The following is a 20,734-nucleotide window of genomic DNA, read 5'->3' on the forward strand; positions in this document are numbered from 1 at the left end:
ACTTAAGCATATCATATTCAAACTGCTAAAAACCAAGGACAAAATATCTTGAAAGAAGACAGAGGGAAAAAAAAACACCTTACTGATAGAAGAACAAGGATAAGATTATACTGGATGTCTCTTGAGAAACCCTGAAAGCAAAAAGAGTAGAGTGAAATATTTATAAAGTATTGAAAGCAAAAGACTCACCAACCTAGAATTTTGTGCCCACAAACTGCCTTTCAAAAGTGAAGGAGAAATAAATACTTTCTCAAACAAACAAAAACTGAGTGCATTTGCACAGTAGACCTGCCTACAAGAAATGTTAGAAGAAGTTCTTTAGAGACAAAGAAAGTGGTAGAGGTCAAAAATTCAGCTCTATATAAAGAAAGGAAGGGTGTTAGAGAAGAAACAAATGGAGGTAAAATATTTTATACTTCTTATTCTTAACTGATTATAATAGAGGAATGTTTGTTCAAAATAATAGGAACAGGGCTTCCCTGGTGGCGCAGTGGTTGAGAGTCCGCCTGCCAATGCAGGGGACAGGGGTTCGTGCCCCGGTCCAGGAAGATCCCACATGCTGCGGAGCGGCTAGGCCCGTGAGCCATGGCCGCTGAGCCTGCGCGTCCAGAGCCTGTGCTCCACAACGGGAGAGGCCACAACAGTGAGAGGCCCGTGTACCGCAAAAAAAATATAATATAATAATAATAATAATATTAGGAACAATATATTTGGTGATTATAGCTTTTGGATAAGTAAAATGAATGACAGCAATGGCATAACGGACACGAGGAAAGAAGAATACTCTGTTACAAGGTACCTAAAATATCCATGAAGCCATATATTATTGTTTGACAGTGGACTTAGAGTAGCTGTAAATATATATTTCAAACTCTAGGACAACCATAAAAAATTTTCAAAGAAGTATAATTGGTATGGTAAGAGAGAGGAGAAAATGGAACCATATAAAGTACTCAATCAAAACCAAAAAAGCAGAATAACATGGGCAGACGAAAGAAACAAAAGCAAGTGAGTAAATAGAAGACATTTACAAATACACTAGACATTAATACAACTGCATCAATAATCACTTTAAATATGACTGGTCTCAGTACACTAATTAAAAGACAAAGACTGGCAGAGTAAATAGAAAACAATGTGTGGTTAAATAAAAAGACAGAGATAGACTAAAAGTAAAGGGAAGGAAAAATATGTACCATGCTAACACTAATCAAAAGAAAGCTGGATTAATTACATTAATTTCAGAAAAAACAGACTTGAGAACAAGGATATTACGAGGGACATTATTACACAACAGTAAGGAGGTCAATTCTTCACAAAGACAATTCTTAAGGTATGTAATCCTAACACAAGGTGCATCAAAACATGAGGCAAAATCTGAAAGAACTGCAAGGAGAAATAGACAAATCCATCGTTATACTTCGAGACTTCCACACACCTCTATCAGTAATTGACAGTTCCAGCAGGCAGAAAATCAGTAAGGATGTAGTTGAATTAAACAGCACCATCAATCAGTTGGATCTAATTGACATTTATATAATACTTCACCCAACAATAGCAGAAAATACATTTTTTTTCATGCTTACATGAACATTCACCAAGATAGACCACATTCTGGGATAGAAAACATACCTGAACAAATTTAAAAGAATAGAAACTGTAAAAAGTATGCTTTAAGATCACAGTGGAATTAAACTAGAAATCTCTAACAAAAAGATAGCTGAAATATCCCCAAATATTTGGAGATCAAACAACAAACTTCTAAAATATTCTAACTAAATGAAAATGAAAATACAACTTATCAAAGTTTGTGGGCTATACCTAATGCAGTATACAAAGGGGAAGCTATAGCATTAAATGTATGTATTAGAAAAGACTATCTAAAATCAATAATCTAAGCTTCCATCTTAGGAAACTAGAGAAAGAAGAGCAGTGTAAACTCATAGCAAGCAAAAGAAAAGAAAGAATAAAAATCAGAGCAGAAATCAATTAAATGAAAACAGGGAATCAAGAAAGAAAATCAAAACCAAAAGCTGGAAGAGATAAACCTCTAGCCAGCTTAAAAAAGAAAAAATGAGCGAAAACACAAATTACTAATACCAGAAATAAGAGGGGAGCTCTAGCTACTGACCCCACAGATATTAAAAGGATAATAAAGGAATATTATAAATAACTTTATGCCACAAATTTGGTAACTTAGATGAAGTGGATCAATAAAAGACACAATCTGCCAAAACTCACACAAGGATTAGTAGATAACCTGAATAAGTCTGTAATTATTAAAGAAACTGAATCAATAATTAATAACCTTCCAAAAAAAAAAACAAAAAACAAAAAAACGCACTAGGCCAAGATGGTTTCACTGCTGAATTCTACCAAACATTTAAGGTAGAAATGATACCAATTCTCTATGATGCCTACAAGAAAATGGAAGCAGAGTGAATACTTCCTAATTCATTCTATGAGGCATTACCCTAGTATTAAACTCACACAAAGATAGAAAAACTACAGACTAGTATCTCTCATGAACATAGATGTAAAAATCATCAAGAAAAACATTCACAAATCAAAGCAAACAATGTATAAAAAGAACTATATACTAATGAAGAATGATGCACTTTTTCACTGTGGGCCCCCCTACCCTGCTCTACTCCCTTGCTGAGCCACTGAGGCCAATTGTGAGAGCACTGAATAAATATCTTGAGCAAAGCTGGGAAAAAATTTATTTATTTTATTTATTTATTCCAGGTATGGAAGGCTGGTTCAATATTCAAAAATTAATTGATGTAATCCATCACATCAATAGTCTAAAGAAGAAAAATCATATGATTATATCAATAGATGTACAAAAAGCATTTGACAAAATCTAACACCCATGGCTTACTAGGAACTTGGCGAACAGCCCAATTAAAAAATGAATTAGGGGCTTCCCTGGTGGTGCACTGGTTGAGAATCTGCCTGCCAATGCAGGGGACACAGGTTCGAGCCCTGGTCTGGGAAGATCCCACATGCCACGGAGCAACTAGGCCCGTGCGCCACAACTACTGAGCCTGTGAGTCTGGAGCCTGTGCTCCACGACAAGAGAGGCTGCGATAGTGAGAGGCCCGCGCACCGTGATGAAGGGTGGTCCCTGCTCGCCGCAACTAGAGAAAGCCCTTGCCAGAAACGAAGACCCAAAACAACCAAAAAAACCCATAAAACAAAAAAAAACCAAAAAACCGAAAAAAAAATGAATTAAATCTAAATAGGCACCCCACCAAAGAAGATATACAGATGGTAAATAAGTATATGAAAAGATGCTCAACATCTTTTGTCCTTAAGGAAATACAAATTAAAACAGAGATACAGAATGGCTAAAATTGAAAAAAACTGACAATATCAAATGCTGACGATGATGTGGAGCAAGAGGAACTCTCATTCATTGCTGGTGGGAATGCAAAATGGCAGAGCCACTTTGGAAAGCAGTATGACGGTACCTTACAATGCTAAACATAGGCTTACCATATGATCAAGCAATTGTAATCCTAAATATTTGCCCAAATTAGTTGAAAAAGTATGTCCACACAAAAACCTGCATACAAATGTTTATAGTGGCTTTATTTATAATTGTCCAAAACCAAAAGCTACCAAAATGTCCTTCTATAGTTGAATGGATAAGCAAACTGGTACATCCAAACAATGGAAGATTATTCAGCAATAAAAATAAGCTATCAAGCCACAAAAGACATGGAGGAACCTTAAACACATATTGCTTAGTGAAAGAAGCCAGTCTGAAAAGGCTACATACCGTATGATTCCAACTATATGACACTCTGGAAAAGGAAAAACCATACACAGATAGTTAAAGAAAAAAGAAAAGAAAAGAAAAGAAAGAAAAAATCAATGGTTAGCAGGGTTTAGGAAGGGAGGCAGTAGGGGCAAATGAATAGGTGAAGCATAGCAGATTTTCAGGGTGGTAATAGTATTCTGTAAGATAATATAATGGTGGATGCATGATATCATGCATGGTCAAAATCCACAGAAGTTATAACACAAAGAGTGAATCCTAATGGAAACTATGGACTTAGTTAATAATAATGTATAAATACTACTCATCAATCACAACATATGTACCACACGAATTCAAGTGTTAATATTAGGAGAAACTGCACAGGGAAGAGGGAGTATATGAGAACTCTGCATTACTAGCTCAACATTTTTATAAATCTAAAACTGCTCTAAAAATTGTCTATTAAATTTTTTTGAAGAAATAAGATAAATATTACCACTCTACTATTATATAACTGTTTACTTTATTTTATACTTTATTTTATTTATTTTATTTTATTTTACTTTATCTACTTTTTTTCCTTCCTTCCCTCCTTCCTCTCTCCCTCCCTCTCTCCTTCCCTCCCTCCTTTCTTTCTCTCTCTCTCCTCTCTCTCTCGCTCTCTCCCTCCCTCCCTCCCTCTCCCTCTCCCTCTCTCTCTTTCTTTCTTTCTTTCTTCTACCAATTATTTCTTTCTACTTTTTCTCCCTTTTATTCTGAGCCGTGTGGATGAAAGGCTCTTGGTGCTGCAGCCAGAAGTCTGTGCTGTGCCTCTGAGGTGGGAGAGCCAACTTCAGGACACTGGTCCACAAGAGACCTCTCAGCTCCACATAATATCGAATGGCGAAAATCTCCCAGAGATCTCCATCTCAACACCAGCAGCCAGCTTCACTCAACGACCAGCAACCTACAGTGCTGGACACCCTATGCCAAACAACTAGCAAGACAGGAACACAACCCCACCCATTAGCAGAGAGGCTGACTAAAATCATAATAAGTCCACAGATACCCCCTAATACACCAACAGACGTGGACTTGCCCACCAGAAAGATAAGATGCAGCCTCTTCCACCAGAACACAGGCAACAGTCCCCTCCACCAGGGAGGCTACACAACCCACTGAACCAACCTTAGCCACTGGGGACAGACACCAAAAACAATGGGAACTACGAACCAGCAGCCTGCAAAAAGGAGACCCCAAACACAGTAAGATAAGCAAAATGAGAAGACAGAAAAACACACAGCAGTTGAAGGAGCAAGATAAAAACCCACCAGATCTAACAAATGAAGAGGAAACAGGCAGTCTACCTGAAAAAGAATTCAGAATAATGATAGTAAAGATGATCCAAAATCTTGGAAATAGAATAGACAAAATGCAAGAAACATTTAACAAGGACCTAGAAGAACTAAAGATGAAACAAGCAACGATGAATAACACAATAAATCAAATTAAAAATACTCTAGATGGGATCAATAGCAGAATAACTGAGGCAGAAGAACGGATAAGTGACCTGGAAGATAAAATAGTGGAAATAACTACTGCAGAGCAGAATGAAGAAAAAAGAATTAAAAGAACTGAGGACAGTCTCAGAGACCTCTGGGACAACATTAAACGCACCAACATTCGAATTATAGGGGTTCCAGAAGAAGAAGAGAAAAAGAAAGGGACTGAGAAAATATTTGAAGAGATTATAGTTGAAAACTTCCCTAATATGGGAAAGGAAATAGTTAATCAACTCCAGGAAGCACAGAGAGTCCCATACAGGATAAATCCAAGGAGAAATACACCAAGACACATATTAATCAAACTGTCAAAAATAAAACACAAAGAAAACATATTAAAAGCAGCAAGGGAAAAACAACAAATAACACACAAGGGAATCCCCATAAGGTTAACTGCTGATCTTTCAGCAGAAACTCTGCAAGCCAGAAGGGACTGGCAGGACATGTTTAAAGTGATGAAGGAGAAAAACCTGCAACCAAGATTACTCTACCCAGCAAGGATCTCATTCAGATTTGATGGAGAAATTAAAACCTTTAGCGACACGCAAAAGCTGAGAGAGTTCAGCACCAGCAAACCAGCTTTACAACAAATACTAAAGGAACTTCTCTAGGCAAGAAACACAAGAGAAGGAAAAGACCTACAATAACGAACCCAAAACAATTAAGAAAATGGGAATAGGAACATACATATAGATAATTACCTTAAATGTAAATGGACTAAATGCTCCCATGAAAAGACACAGATTGGCTGAATGGATACAAAAACAAGACCCATCTATATGCTGTCTACAAGAGACCCACTTCAGACCTGGAGACACATACAGACTGAAAGTAAGGGGATGGAAAAAGATATTCCATGCAAATGGAAACCAAAAGAAAGCTGGAGTAGCAATTCTCATATCAGACAAAATAGACTTTAAAATAAAGACTATCAGAAGAGACAAAGAAGGATACTACATAATGATCAAGGGATCGATCCAAGAAGAAGATATAACAATTTTAAATATTTATGCACCCAACATAGGAGCACCTCAATACATAAGGCAAATACTAACAGCCATAAAAGGGTTAGAAACACATTCATAGTAGGGGACTTTAACACCCTACTTTCACCAATGGACAGATCATCCAAAATGCAAATAAATAAGGAAACACAAGCTTTAAATGATACATTAAACAAGATGGACTTAATTGATTTTTATAGGACATTCCAACCAAAAACAACGGAATACAAATTTTTCTCAAGGGCTCATGGAACATTCTCCAGGATAGATCACATCTTGGGTCACAAATCAAGCCTTGGTAAATTTAAGAAAATTGAAATTGTATCAAGTATCTTTTCCGACCACAACGCTACGAGACTAGATGAATTACAGGAAATGATCTGTAAAAAATACAAACACATGGAGGCTAAACAATACACTACTTAATAATGAAGTGATCACTGAAGAAATCAAAGAGGAAATCAGAAAGTACCTAGAAACAAATGACAATGGAGACACGACGACCCAAAACCTATGGGATGCAGCAAAAGCACTTCTAAGAGGGAAGTTTATAGCAGTACAATCTTACCTTAAGAAACAGGAAACATCTCGAATAAACAACCTAACCTTGCACCTAAAGCAATTAGAGAGAGAAGAACAAAAAAACCCCAAAGTTAGCAGAAGAAAAGAAATCATAAAAATCAAATCAGAAATAAATGAAAAAGTAATGATGGAAACGATAGCAAAGATCAATAAAACGAAAAGCTGGTTCTTTGAGAAGATAAAATAGATAAACCATTAGCCAGACTCATCAAGAAAAAAAGGGAGAAGACTCAAATCAATAGAATTAGAAATGAAAAAGGAGAAGTAACAACTGACACTGCAGAAATACAAACGATCATGAGTGATTACTACAAGCAACTCTATGCCAATAAAATGGACAACCTGGAAGAAATGGACAAATTCTTAGAAATGCACAACCTGCCAAGACTGAATCAGGAAGAAATAGAAAATATGAACAGACCAATCACAAGCACTGAAATTGAAACTGTGATTAAAAATCTTCCAACAAACAAAAGCCCAGGACCAGATGGCATCACAGGCGAATTCTATCAAACATTCAGAGAAGAGCTAACACCTATGCTTCTCACACTCTTCCAACATATAGCAGAGGGAGGAACACTGCCAAATTCATTCTACGAGGCCACCATCACCTTGATACCAAAACCAGACAAGGATGTAACAAAGAAGGAAAACTACAGGCCAATATCACTGATAAACACAGATGCAAAAATCCTCAGCAAAATACTAGCAAACAGAATCCAACAGCACACTAAAAGGATCATACACCATGATCAAGTGGGGTTTATTCCAGAAATGCAAGAATTCTTCAATATACGCAAATCAGTCAACGTGATACACCATATTAACAAACTGAAGGAAAAAAACCATATGATCATCTCAATAGATGCAGAGAAAGCTTTTGTCCAAATTCAACACCCATTTATGATAAAAACCCTGCAGAAAGTAGGCCTAGAGGGAACTTTCCTCAACATAGTAAGGGCCATATATGATAAACCCGCAGCCAACATCGTCCTCAATGGTGAAAAACTGAAAGCATTTCCACTAAGATCAGGGACAAGACAAGGTTGCCCACTCTCACCACTCTTATTCAACATAGTTTTGGAAGTTTTAGCCACAGCAATCAGAGAAGAAAAGGAAATAAAAGGAATTCAAATCGGAAAAGAAGAAGTAAAGCTGTCACTGTTTCCAGATGACATGATACTATACATAAAGAATTGTAAAGATGCTACCAGAAAACTACTAGACTTAATCAATGAATTTGGTAAAGTAGCAGGATAAAAAATTAATGCGCAGAAATCTGGCATTCCTATACACTAATAATGAAAAATCTGAAAGTGAAATCAAGAAAACAATCCCATTTAGCATTGCAAAGAAAGAATAAAATATCTAGGAATAAACCTACCCAAGGAGACAAAAGACCTGTATGCAGAAAATTATAAGACACTGATGAAAGAAATTAAAGATGATACAAATAGATGGAGAGATATACCATGTTCTTGGATTGGAAGAATCAACATTGTGAAAATGACTGTACTACCCAAAGCAATCTACAGATTCAATGCAATCCCTATCAAACTACCACTGGCATTTTTCACAGAACTAGAACAAAAAATTTCACAGTTTGTATGGAAACACAAAAGACCCCAAATAGCCAAAGCAATCTTGAGAACAAAAAACGGAGCTGGAGGAATCAGGCTCCCTGACTTCAGACTATACTACAAAGCTACAGTAATCAAGACAGTATGGTACCAGCACAAAAACAGAAATATAGATCAATGGAACAGGATAGAAAGCCCAGAGATAAACCCACGCACATATGGTCACCTTATGTTTGATAAAGGAGGCAGCAATGTATAGTGGAGAAAGGACAGCCTCTTCAATAAGTGGTGCTGGGAAAACTGGACAGCTACATGTAAAAGTATGAGATTAGATCACTCCCTAACACCATACACAAAAATTAGCTCAAAATGGATTAAAGACCTAAATGTAAGGCCAGGAACTATTAAAATCTTAGAGAAAAACATAGGCAGAACACTCTATGACATAAATCACAGCAAGATCTTTTTTGACCCACTTCCTGGAGAAATGGAAATAAAAACAACAGTGAACAAATGGGACCTAATGAAACTTCAAAGCTTTTGCACAGCAAAGGAAACCATAAACAAGACCAAAAGACAACCCCCAGAATGGGAGAAAATATTTGCAAATGAAGCAACTGACAAAGGATTATTCTCCAAAATTTATAAGCAGCTCATGCAGCTCATTAACAAAAAAACAAACAACCCAATCCAAAAATGGGCAGAAGACCTACATAGACATTTCTCCAAAGAAGATATACAGATTGCCAACAAACACATGAAAGAATGCTCAACATCATTAATCATCAGAGAAATGCAAATCAAAACTACAATGAGATATCATCTCACACCAGTCAGAATGGCCATTATCAAACAATCTAGAAACAATAAATGCTGGAGAGGGTGTGGAGAAAAGGGAACACTTGTGCACTGCTGGTGGGAATGTGAATTGATGCAGCCACTATGGAGAATAGTATGGAGGTTCCTTAAAAGACTACAAATAGAACTACCATATGACCCAGCAATCCCACTACTGGGCATATACCCTGAGAAAACCATAATTCAAAAAGAGTCATGTACCACAATGTTCATTGCAGCTGTATTTACAATAGCCAGGACATGGAAGCAACCTAAGTGTCCATAAACAAATGAATGGATAAAGAAGATGTGGCACATATATACAGTTGAATATTACTGAGCCATAAAAAGAAATGAAATTGAGCTATTTGTAATGAGGTGGATAGACCTAGAGGCTGTCATACAGAGTGAAGTAAGTCAGAAAGAGAAAGACAAATACCGTATGCTAACACATATATATGGAATTTAAGGGGAAAAAAATGTCATGAAGAACCTAGGGGTAAGACAGGAATAAAGACACAGACCTACTAGAGAATCGACTTGAGGATATGGGGAGGGGGAAGGGTAAGCTGTGACAAAGCGAGAGAGAGGCATGGACATATATACACTACCAAACGTAAGGTAGATAGCTAGTGGGAAGCAGTCGCATAGCACAGGAAGATCAGCTCGGTGCTTTGTGACCGCCTGGAGGGGTGGGATAGGGAGGGTGGGAGGGAGGGAGACGCAAGAGGGAAGAGATATGGGAACATATGTATATGTATAACTGATTCACTGTGTTATGAAGCAGAAAATAACACACCATTATAAAGCAATTATACTCCAATAAAGATGTAAAAAAAAATGGGCAGAAGACAATATATAGACATTTCTCCAAAGAAGAAATACAGTTGACTAATAGGCACATGAAAGGATGCTCAATATCACTAATTATTAGAGAAATGGAAGCCAAAACTACAATGAGGTATCACCTCATACCAGTCAGAATGGTCATCATCAAAAATCTACAAATAACAAATGCTTGAGAGGGTGCGGAGAAAAAGGAACACCCCTAACTGTTGGTTGGAATGTAAATTGGTGCAGCCACTATGGAGAACAGTACGGAGCTTCCTTAAAAAACTAAAAGCTAAACATAGAGTTACCATAAGACCCTGCAATCCCACTCCCCGGCATATATTTGGAGAGAACTCTAATTTGAAAAGATACATGCACTTCAATATTCATAGCAGAACTATTCACAATAGCCAAAACATGGAAACAACCTAAATGTCCATTGACAGATGAATGGATAAATAAGATGTTGTGTGTATATATGTATGTATATATATATATATATATATTTATTTATTTATTTATTTACATATTTATATATACACACACACACACACACACACACACACACAATGGAATATTATTCAGGCAAAAATGAATGAAGTAATGCCATCTGTAGCAACATGGATGGACCTAAAGATTATCATACTAAGTGAAGTGAGTCAGACAGAGAAAGACAACTATCATACGATATCACCTATATGTGGAATCTAAACAAATTATACTAATGAACTTATTTACAAAACAGAAACAGATTCAACAGACACAGAAAACAAATTTACAGTTACCAAAGTGGGGTAGTGAGGGATAAATTAGGAGCTTGGGATTAACAGATAAACACTACATTAAATAAAATAGATAAATAACAAGGTCCTACTGTATAGCACAGGGAACTATGTTCAGTATCTTATAATAACCAGTAATGGAAAAAAATCTGAAAAAAACATATATATAACTGAATCACTTTACTGTATACCAGAAACAAACACAACATTGTAAATGAACTATTTTTCAATTAAAATAAATAAATAAATAAATAAAATGCAGTATCATTCAATTAGTTTGCAAGTACAACAGGCTGTTTAACAGCTTCATTTCAATAGCAATGAAACATTAGCATAATTATGCATGAAATTAAAAAGATGAATTTCATGATTTCAAGAGTATTTCTTCCATCTAGGTCTAAGTATTTTATTTTAATCTTTCTTTACTCTGACAGTCATTAAAATTAAAACTCAAAATAAACTGAACCTAGTACTGCTTCATCACATTGTATTGAACTAAGATTAAAAAAAAAAATGAAGCCTATTCAATTACATTGCTCTTATTTAAAGTGTGACTAATAATGATGAGTTTTTAGTAAGAGCAAATATGTTATAAACACAATAATATACATTTTAAAGTCATTTATAATGTTTGTGCCATTTTAAATGATTCTTTTTTTTTTTTTTGGTGGTACGCAGGCCTAGCACTGTTGTGGCCTCTCCCGTTGCGGAGCACAGGCTCCGGATGTGCAGGCTCAGTGGCCATGGCTCACGGGCCCAGCCCGCTCTGCGGCATGTGGGATCTTCCCGGACCGGGGCACGAGCCCGTATCCCCTGCATTGGCAGGCGGGCTATCAACCACTATGCCAACAGGGAAGCCCTAAATGATTCTCTTTTATTTGCTGGTTTGTGCATGTTTTATGATGCATATGTCAAATTAGTATAACAATACATTGTGACATTATAAACAATGTACATGCAATGGGGCTACACCCTCACAACACTTTTAGGACAGGGATTAAAAAAAAAAAAGAAAGAAAATAAATATTACCACTCTACTATTATATAACTGTTCTGGAAACATTAAATATTATAATTGGATGAGAGGACAAACTAAAAGGCATAAATACAGAAAACAACCACCAGTTAAAAATACAGTAGAAGTTAAGATCATTTATGGTTAACAAGAAAAAAGAACTATAACTAGCAATAAACTTAATAAAGTTGCAGGATTTATGTGAAGAAAATGTTAAAGCTCTACTGGGGTGAAAAAGACTATAATACCATGGGATGATACTGTTTTCTTATAAGGAAAAAATCAATACTGGAAAAATAGTCACTACCTAAAAACAAACAAAAATACCTATTCACTAAAAGGAATTAAAATGAAAATCCCAACATGCTTTCCTGGTGGAATCTCTGGAAACATTCTAAAGTTCATTTGAAAGGATAAATATCTGTGCAGGTATCAAGTCTGATTTATACATCACTCTAATTTCAAAACCTAACACAGTGCCTGGTGCAAGGTAAGTGCTTGAAACAATAATGAGAAACACTGAAAAAGAAAATTAGGAGGTGGAACTTGCCATCCAACATCAAAACTGAAAGTGACAGTATGATAAGGACAGAGACCACTTGGATAACAAGTGATTCAGAAACAGAAAAAGCATACAGAAATTTAGTACATATCGAGGGTGGCCATTCGAATGCCTAAAGAAAAAATGCACTCATCAATATGGTAGTCATTTGGAAAACAATAGTTAGATTCACACTTCACTTTATACATGAAACTAAATTACAGATGGATCAAAAAAATATTAAAGTGCAGAAGGCAACAAAATGTGTATTTTATGATCTAAGCATTGAGAAGGTCTTTCTAAACATGAAATAAAAACCATTAGTTTTTCTAGTCTGTCCACTGAAAAGTCCTAGAAGCAATAACCAACTTAAAAGCAATGGGTACTCCCTGAAGCCTAGACTAAATATCATTTCCCATTAAAAGACACCAGACGTCCTTGGAGAAACAGTTGATTCCCCATATGGGGCAGGAGATATACAAGTTAAGTCTGGAACATTCCATCTAACAGAGAGCAAGGAAGCTATCAAAGACATACTAAGATCATAACCAGCTTGAAGAGGCCTTCACTGGCCAAAGATGGGACAAGTTGAACACTAAGAAGGATATAATAACTGCAATGCACTGAAATACCTCAAATATGTTTATGTTTATAAGTTCGTTCCCAATTATACTAAAATCAAAAGCAAATAAAAAAATAGAAAACCTAACCTCATAGTCAGCTTTCTGCAGTGTTAGTAAACAACTCATTATTTTGAAAATTGGTAAATAAGAGAAATAATAATCTCTCTAGCCTTTTCTCTAGAAACTATTCTTTAGAGAAATCAGAGTTGATAAAAAGGAAAGTTTTACATTTTATAAACAATAAAATAATGTATCTAGGCCATAACTTTCAATGGCTGTTTACATCACAAAAAGAGACACAAGATAGTACCTATCGCCTGATGGAAGTACACAATGCCATTTCTAAAACACTCTTCATAAAAATCAAACTGGAATCTGATCAAACATCTGGACCTAACTACTAATTTACAGAAAATTCAAGGTCAGAGTAACATGCTACACAATAGCAGCAAAATCAGACTGTGATGCTCTACAGGACAAATGACCTGCTTTTATCAACAAAAAACTGCGAGGAAAAAAACTGAGAGATGGAGGGGTAATCTACAGATTAAAAGAGACTTAAAAGACTTCAACCAGAGTCAATGTTTGAATCTTGGATTCCAGTTCAAATTCTAAGTAAACAGAAGACAAGCGGAGAAATGTAAACACTGACTGGCTAACTGAAGAACTCATAATATTGAAGAAATTAATGTTATTTTTCTGCAGGGGTATAACTTATGGTTAAAGAGTAGGGTCCTCAATTTTTAGAGATACATGCCTGCAGATTAAAAAAGAAATTACTAATACGTGTGATGTAAGGGTGAATGGCGCATTTCACAACAATATATCAGTGAAGGAAATAATTTTAGTTCTGAATCTGATTGCAACAGGAAGATTCTTCATTACTATTTTTGATCAGATATTAAAGAAATCAGAGCATAGCTATCTAGGGACAGTAGCTACGACATGGATTACTCCACTTGGAATTGAAACTAAAAATGAATAGTTATCCCTTGGTATCCATTGCGGATTGGTTCCAGGTCCCCCTTACATACCAAAACCTGCAGATGCTCAAGTCCTTTATATAAAATGGCAAAGTATTTGCATATAACCTAAGCATATACTCCCATATACTTTAAATCATTTATAGATTACTTATAATACCTAATACAATGCAAATGCTACGTAAATAGCTGTCAGCACACGGCACATTCAAGTTTTGCTTTTTCAAACTTTCTGGAATTTTGGGGGGAGTATTTTTGATTCATGTTCGGTGGAACCCTCAGATGCAGATATGAAGGGTCAACTGTAATAAAAGCCTTTACTCTCCTCATATCCTTATGCTCTTGGTATCCTAAGCTTCTCATAGTTCCCTGGGCATAAATAGCTCCTTCTATAATTCCCTGCACTTGCTATGCTGTCTGGAATTATTTTTGCAAGACAAATTCCTACTCATTCTTTAACAACCAACTCAAAAGAAATGTCTATAGCAAAACTTCTCTAACCACCCTGGCATTATATTAACTGTCCATTATGCTGCCAGTAACGCTGTAAGACTATCTTTGTACAGTACTTATTTAAACTGTAATTTATTTGTTTTTTGGATCTGCTTCCCTAAAAGCTCAGAGTGATCTTTTATCTCTACCTCCTAGCACATGAACCCTTCTAAAAGGGTGCTCAGTAAGTATCTGCAGAATCAAACTGAACTTATTTACCAAACGCAGTATCTAGAAAGACTTTAAAAATTGATAAGGTCTAAGAAGTCTTGTTGAGTCTTTTCCAGAAAAGACTTAAAAAGAAGAGGTAGATCACCAAGTTTTGTAACACTAATCCTACTAGCAAGATGGGGAACTGCTGTGCATTTAGGTTCATTAACTCTTCCAGCAAATTTTTTTTTTCTTGAAATACTCTAACACTTCATCTAAAGAAGCTATTCTGAAACTTTTTAGTCAACTAACAGCATTAACTGACTACCTACTCCATCAGCTACTATTTTGCAATGGAAAAACAAAAAACAAAATCTAAAAAAAAAAAGTAAAGAATAGAATTTGACATCAGTGAAAAAAGTTTCAAATTAACTTACAACATAAACTTAAAAAAAATGGTCAAATTAAATAAATGAAAGAAATAGAACCTAAAGCACTAATTTTAAACAAGTTTTTTGACAGATTTTTACACTATGACCTAGATATGCATACTTATATACACATATAACTGAAAACAATACTTACCCTTACCAACATAATGGAATCTGATATATTTTATTCACTTTTTTACTGAAAAGAAAAACAAGCAAAACCCTCCTGGTAGACTTGCCAAAATGATTTCATGACCCCGCTGCTGGGTTGAGATTTAAAGTTTGATAAACACTGTCCAAAGAAATTTTGCATACTATTAATAATCCCTAGGCTACACAATCCTACAGCCACAATCCTACAACAAAGGACAGCCACAATCCTACAACAAATCTATATATGAAATCTGTCTATATCATAAAAATTATGAATAGCAAATACAATTTTCAAAAGGATGAGGCAATTTCTGCTATAGTTAGGAAAAGTAAAATGGCATCTTTGATATCTAAAAAAATGAAGGATATTATGTCTATTAAGACAAGTGCCTTAGTCCTAGAGCTCTAAAAAAGTGACAAGGCAAAGGTTCTTAGCTGAGTACTGTTACAGGAACTGAGGTTTTAGTTTAAACAATATTATTCTCAAGTTCAATATTATTCACAAGTTTTCCTTTAAGTCTAAGAAAGCCTTGTTTAAGAAATTCAATTCCACTTATTGTTCATCTTAGTTATTAAACTGTGAGATAATATGGTTTTTAAAATTTTTATGGGGTGTCCATCTTAAACTCAAATTTAAGACAAATCATTCTTCAATAAGAGATTATCTTTAAGTTTCTGTTATATAGGAATTCTATGACTACCACTACAAGTCACTTTAAAAAACCTATCTCTTTTCATAGGCAAATATAAAATCAAATTCTTAGCTGATTTTCTTTTGTTAAAAACTAATACTGAAATATTCTCTAATAACTACCATAAGGCAATGAAGCTCTTTCCACCATTTATATAAATTTCTTGGCTTAGGTACCACTGGATCTACATAAATATCACTTCTAACATAAAATATTTTTGCTGAAAAGTTAGTGGTTTCAAAAGAAAATTCTCATGAAACTAGAGATGACAGGAATTTAAATACAAAGGCATTCCAGAATAAAGAGCATTTACATATATCAAATAGAACTGCCATTTACTTTTTACAAGATTGCCACAGACACATGAAGTTGTGCCCAGGTTTTCTCACTGGATCTCCATGTTGACTAGATGCACTGAATGGAGAAGGCTGAGAACTGTTAGGCTGGCTCTGTACTTGAACAGCTGGTGAAGGTGTCATAGGAGTGTTCTGTGAAAAAGCACAACCACACAGTTTGTGAAATGACACTGAAAAACATTCATATCTTATAGCATAGGCTTAAGAATTTGATTACATTGATAGTTATGCACTTCCAACATATAAAATTTATATTTGTAATTTTAATGATTACCTTTTAGAAACTCTTTTAAGAGATAACTAATTTTAGAAATATGTTTAGGAAGTCAAATTCATTTCATATGAATTAGAGCAAGATTGCATTGTTGTTACTATCACAGAATATACATTATTTAGAATTAAGATTTTTTAAATTAATAAAATTGGGTAGAAACACAATTATGGATTAAAAAGAGAAATTTATTATAAATTCACCCATTTGATTTACTTACATATATTCTTCACAAAAAAATCAACTGCAAATTATTTCTTCTTTGTATAATATTTCCTTTAAGATTTTAATGAATATAAAACAATATATAGTAAAAAGCAAAGGGAATTTCAGATGTTAAAAATGATACAACCATATAAGTAAAATGTTGTAAATATTACTTTGCAGCAAAAGCTATTTTAACTAACAACTTTAAAGTTGCTCGGTTATAAGTTTTGATGGATAATACAAGGATTCTAATTGTATGCATAAGTCTTTTTAATATAAGCTACATTTTTTTCTCTTCTATATCCCATCCCTTCTCTCTGAAAAACACATAATAATTATAATGTAGCTTAAAACAATTTGAGGCAATATATTTTCTTTGAAGTTTAATTCAGATTTCACTCATAACATACATACCACAAAGGAAAAAATACTAAATTTCTCACAGAAATGGTAGCACATCATTTTCAAAACATTGTTTAAAGGTAATACATTTAAACTTTGGGAAAATATTAAATATATTTGTTTATTTATAAGGTAATATTGGAAATAGTGGAGCAAAATTAAGTTAAAAATTGCTGAAAACCTCTTACTGAAAGTCATAATAATTTTTTAAAAATAGACAAAACACAACACATAAGGCCACAGCATAAAAATGAATAAATGAAGAGAATAAAATGCCAAAAGAAAAGGTTCTTAGAAATGTGAAGTCATAAGAACTTTTGAGTTCCAAGTTCTAAGAAAAAAAAAAAATCTACTTTGGGATGTGATTGAAGTTATTTCTCTAATAGGGTCCCACTCTTACTATTTTATCATGTTGTTAGTGAGAAAACATATACATGCATGAAAAACATGCATTTTAGGGCAGTACAGGTATCATGGGTAGGATGTGGACTTTCCAGCTTGACAGATCAGGACTCAGAATTTCAATCTACCTTTTAACTAGCTATGTGACCCTGGGCAAACTACTTAACCTCTCTGATCCTTAATTCCCTCATCTATAAAGTGTAAATAATAAAATCTAACTTTTGGGATGGTGGGAAGACGAGAGAAACGATACGTGAAGAGCCTGGCTCTGATTCTCAGTAAATGCCAATTGTTACAATTATTATTTATGCTAATAGAAAAGTCCAGAGGGAAACCATATTTTGGAGGAAAGATGATGAGTTCACTTTGGAGACAGGGACAGATCAATAAGTGCAATTATCTATCAACAGAAGTTAAAGCTGGGAACATGGATTGACAATCATTCACCTGTGGATTCTTAAAGCCATATAAACTAAGAGTAAGAAAGCAGAACTGGGGGTTTTGGGGGTGGGGGTGGGGAGAGAAGAGGATCAGAGAGAAAGGAAGGGAAGATAACATTAGAATCAATCTATTTACAACAACAACAGCAAAAAATTAGTCAAACTATTTCCTTGAAATGAAAATACTGCATAAAAAATTCCAGGAAACTCTAATAAATAGGAGTAGCCAAAAGGATCAGTTTGAGCCAAATACAAATACTGACACAAATATAATCCCAGAATTTTAACTAAAGGGTAAATTTGTCAGAGCTACCAAATTCCTTCATAATGAACTTTCTGGTCCCCTACACTATTACCATTTACATTTGGTATTTTATTGACTCTCCTGTCATATATTTGTAAATTAAGCTTATTTTTGTTTTTATAAGTGCTAACAAAGCTTTATCCTATTTTTTCTTCTTCAATGTAGAACTCTTACTGGTCTCATACAGAAAAGTTAAATAACAGGGAATCATAGGGTATTTTAGCTCCAATTGTTAATGATTAATGAGGGATGTGGCAAGGATAACTGCAGTTAATCCAAGCTGTTAAATTAAGAAGGAATAAAAGACATATTAACCAAATGCAATGTGCAGAAAACTTGTAGATCCTAATTCAAACAAAATGTTTAAGAAACACATTTTTAAAGACAACTAGGGAACACTGAGCATGAACTGGGTGTCATATAATATTAAACTACTATTATCCACATAATGTATATATATATATATATATATATTTAAAAGTATTTATAAATATATACTAAAGTATTCATTGGTGAAATGAAATAATGTTTGGGATTTACTTTACTTCAGGGAAAAAAATGGTGGTGGGGAAGAGATGAAACTAGAAAGGCAAAATGGTGACAATATCTAAAGCTGGGTGAAGGATACATGGAGGCTTATTGGCTCTACTTTTCTGTATGTTTAAACATTTTCACAGTAAAAAACAAGAAACAACAAAAAAAAAATAAAGAGAGATAAATATATCAACGAAACAAAAAGAAGTACAGTACTTATAAAAGGTACCAAATGAGAAATTCCAAGACTCATATTTTCTTTGACTAAAGGAGTGTTTTTAGGTTTCCTCCTATAATAAAAAATTACACATTTCTTTCAACAAAACTAATTTTTAAATAGGTTGTTTATATGTTTTTCCAAGTACTACTTAATTACGTTTTAAGAACTAGGTCTTTTACATAAGATGCAAAATATATTTCTTTTAGGATGTAAAAGGGCCCGATCATTAACCATAACCCTAACTCAAATGTGAATGTAAAAGTAGGTCTCAAAATCATGTTTTTGGAATGATCACTCTTCAGCAATATTCTTTACCATTGCTCTACTCTATTGAGGTAGAACTAATTTTTCGTATTATAGTACCTCTCCAGTAGTGTGTGACCAGAAAAGTAAAATTACACAAAGAATATGAAATAATTCTGATTCCTTTTGTAATGTAAAATTATCTAAAAATGTTAATGCAGCAGTTTTATTTTTGGCAAAGATATTTCTTTTTGTTAAAATAAGAAATTGTAATCTTGCCTTTATCATCTTTTCAAGAATAAACTACGGCTGAAAAGTCTAGACTGTACTGATGATACTTTCTGATATATGACGGGATTTGAAGTTCTTAAATGTTTACTTTCTTATTAATATTAAGCTTTTAAAAAACCTTAGAATAAGACTAAAATTTAAACATTCAAACTGTGTTAGAAAAACTACAAAGTCATAATTTATTTTTCTCAAAATAAATTATTTACTAAGTAGTAATGAAATACTGTGTTCAATTCTAGCTACACATTTTGAAAGCCACTTAGAAAGTGGAACCGGTTGAGGTAAACAGGGTGATGAATAAACCAGACACTATAACACCTAAGGTCTAATTGAAATGAATAGGAAAATACACTCTAAAGAAGAGGTGAGTAAGGAGAGATACTTTTAAATGCTTGTAAGGAAAAAGAATTAGATTTACTCTAAATGTGATATAAAAGAGATTACATTTAGTCTAAATGTAGTACAGATCTTTAGAGAACAGAATTAAGACAATAACAGAAATCACTGGAAAAGAGGTCTCTGTGAGCGTGGGAGAGTTCATTCAACTCTTAAAAATGAGGGTTATGGACAAGATAATATCTAAGGCTCTTTCTGCTCTAATATTCCCTTATTTTCCTAAACTATCCAGTTTTTTTCCTCTTATTAAGTATAACTAGATAATATATACATACCAAGCCTGTCTTATAAGAACACATTGAAATGTAAACAAAAAAATACGTTTAGTGGTAATGACTTTAGTTATTACAGTGTACTACTAGTCTACTAATCTAAGCAGTAATACTCTTTTAAAAAAAACACATTAAAATGACATTCTTGTGACTCTTGCTAAAATGATTTTCTATGGCTATGACTAAACACTGCCCCCTTGAGGCTGCAGGTATGCTTTCTGATGGGTTGAGTAACTTTTCAAACGCTTTATCAAAGAAAGAAAAGGACCAGGAAGATACCCATATTCAGTGTTGGCACTATGTCAGAAAGGATTCATGTATGAAGGACAGGAAATTGAGGAGCAGCATCTATAAAATGCCTTAAATAAGTACATCCTTAAGTAAACTATC

At 34.3% G+C, this 20,734-nt stretch overlaps 1 protein-coding gene across 4 annotated transcripts in view; it reads right to left on the reverse strand.

Annotated features, from left to right (window-relative positions):
• Positions 1-20,734, reverse strand: part of ARID2 (AT-rich interaction domain 2) — a 170,621-nt gene that overhangs the window by 26,102 nt on the left and 123,785 nt on the right. For all 4 annotated transcript variants that reach the window (XM_019934571.3, XM_019934572.3, XM_073788785.1 and 1 more), the window contains one exon: positions 16,346-16,494. In XM_019934571.3, coding sequence (XP_019790130.2) covers positions 16,346-16,494 — 149 coding nt within the window. The remainder of the gene's footprint in view (positions 1-16,345; positions 16,495-20,734) is intronic.

Source organism: Tursiops truncatus, chromosome 11, assembly GCF_011762595.2.
Source record: "Tursiops truncatus isolate mTurTru1 chromosome 11, mTurTru1.mat.Y, whole genome shotgun sequence".
Taxonomy (NCBI): Eukaryota; Metazoa; Chordata; class Mammalia; order Artiodactyla; family Delphinidae; genus Tursiops; species Tursiops truncatus.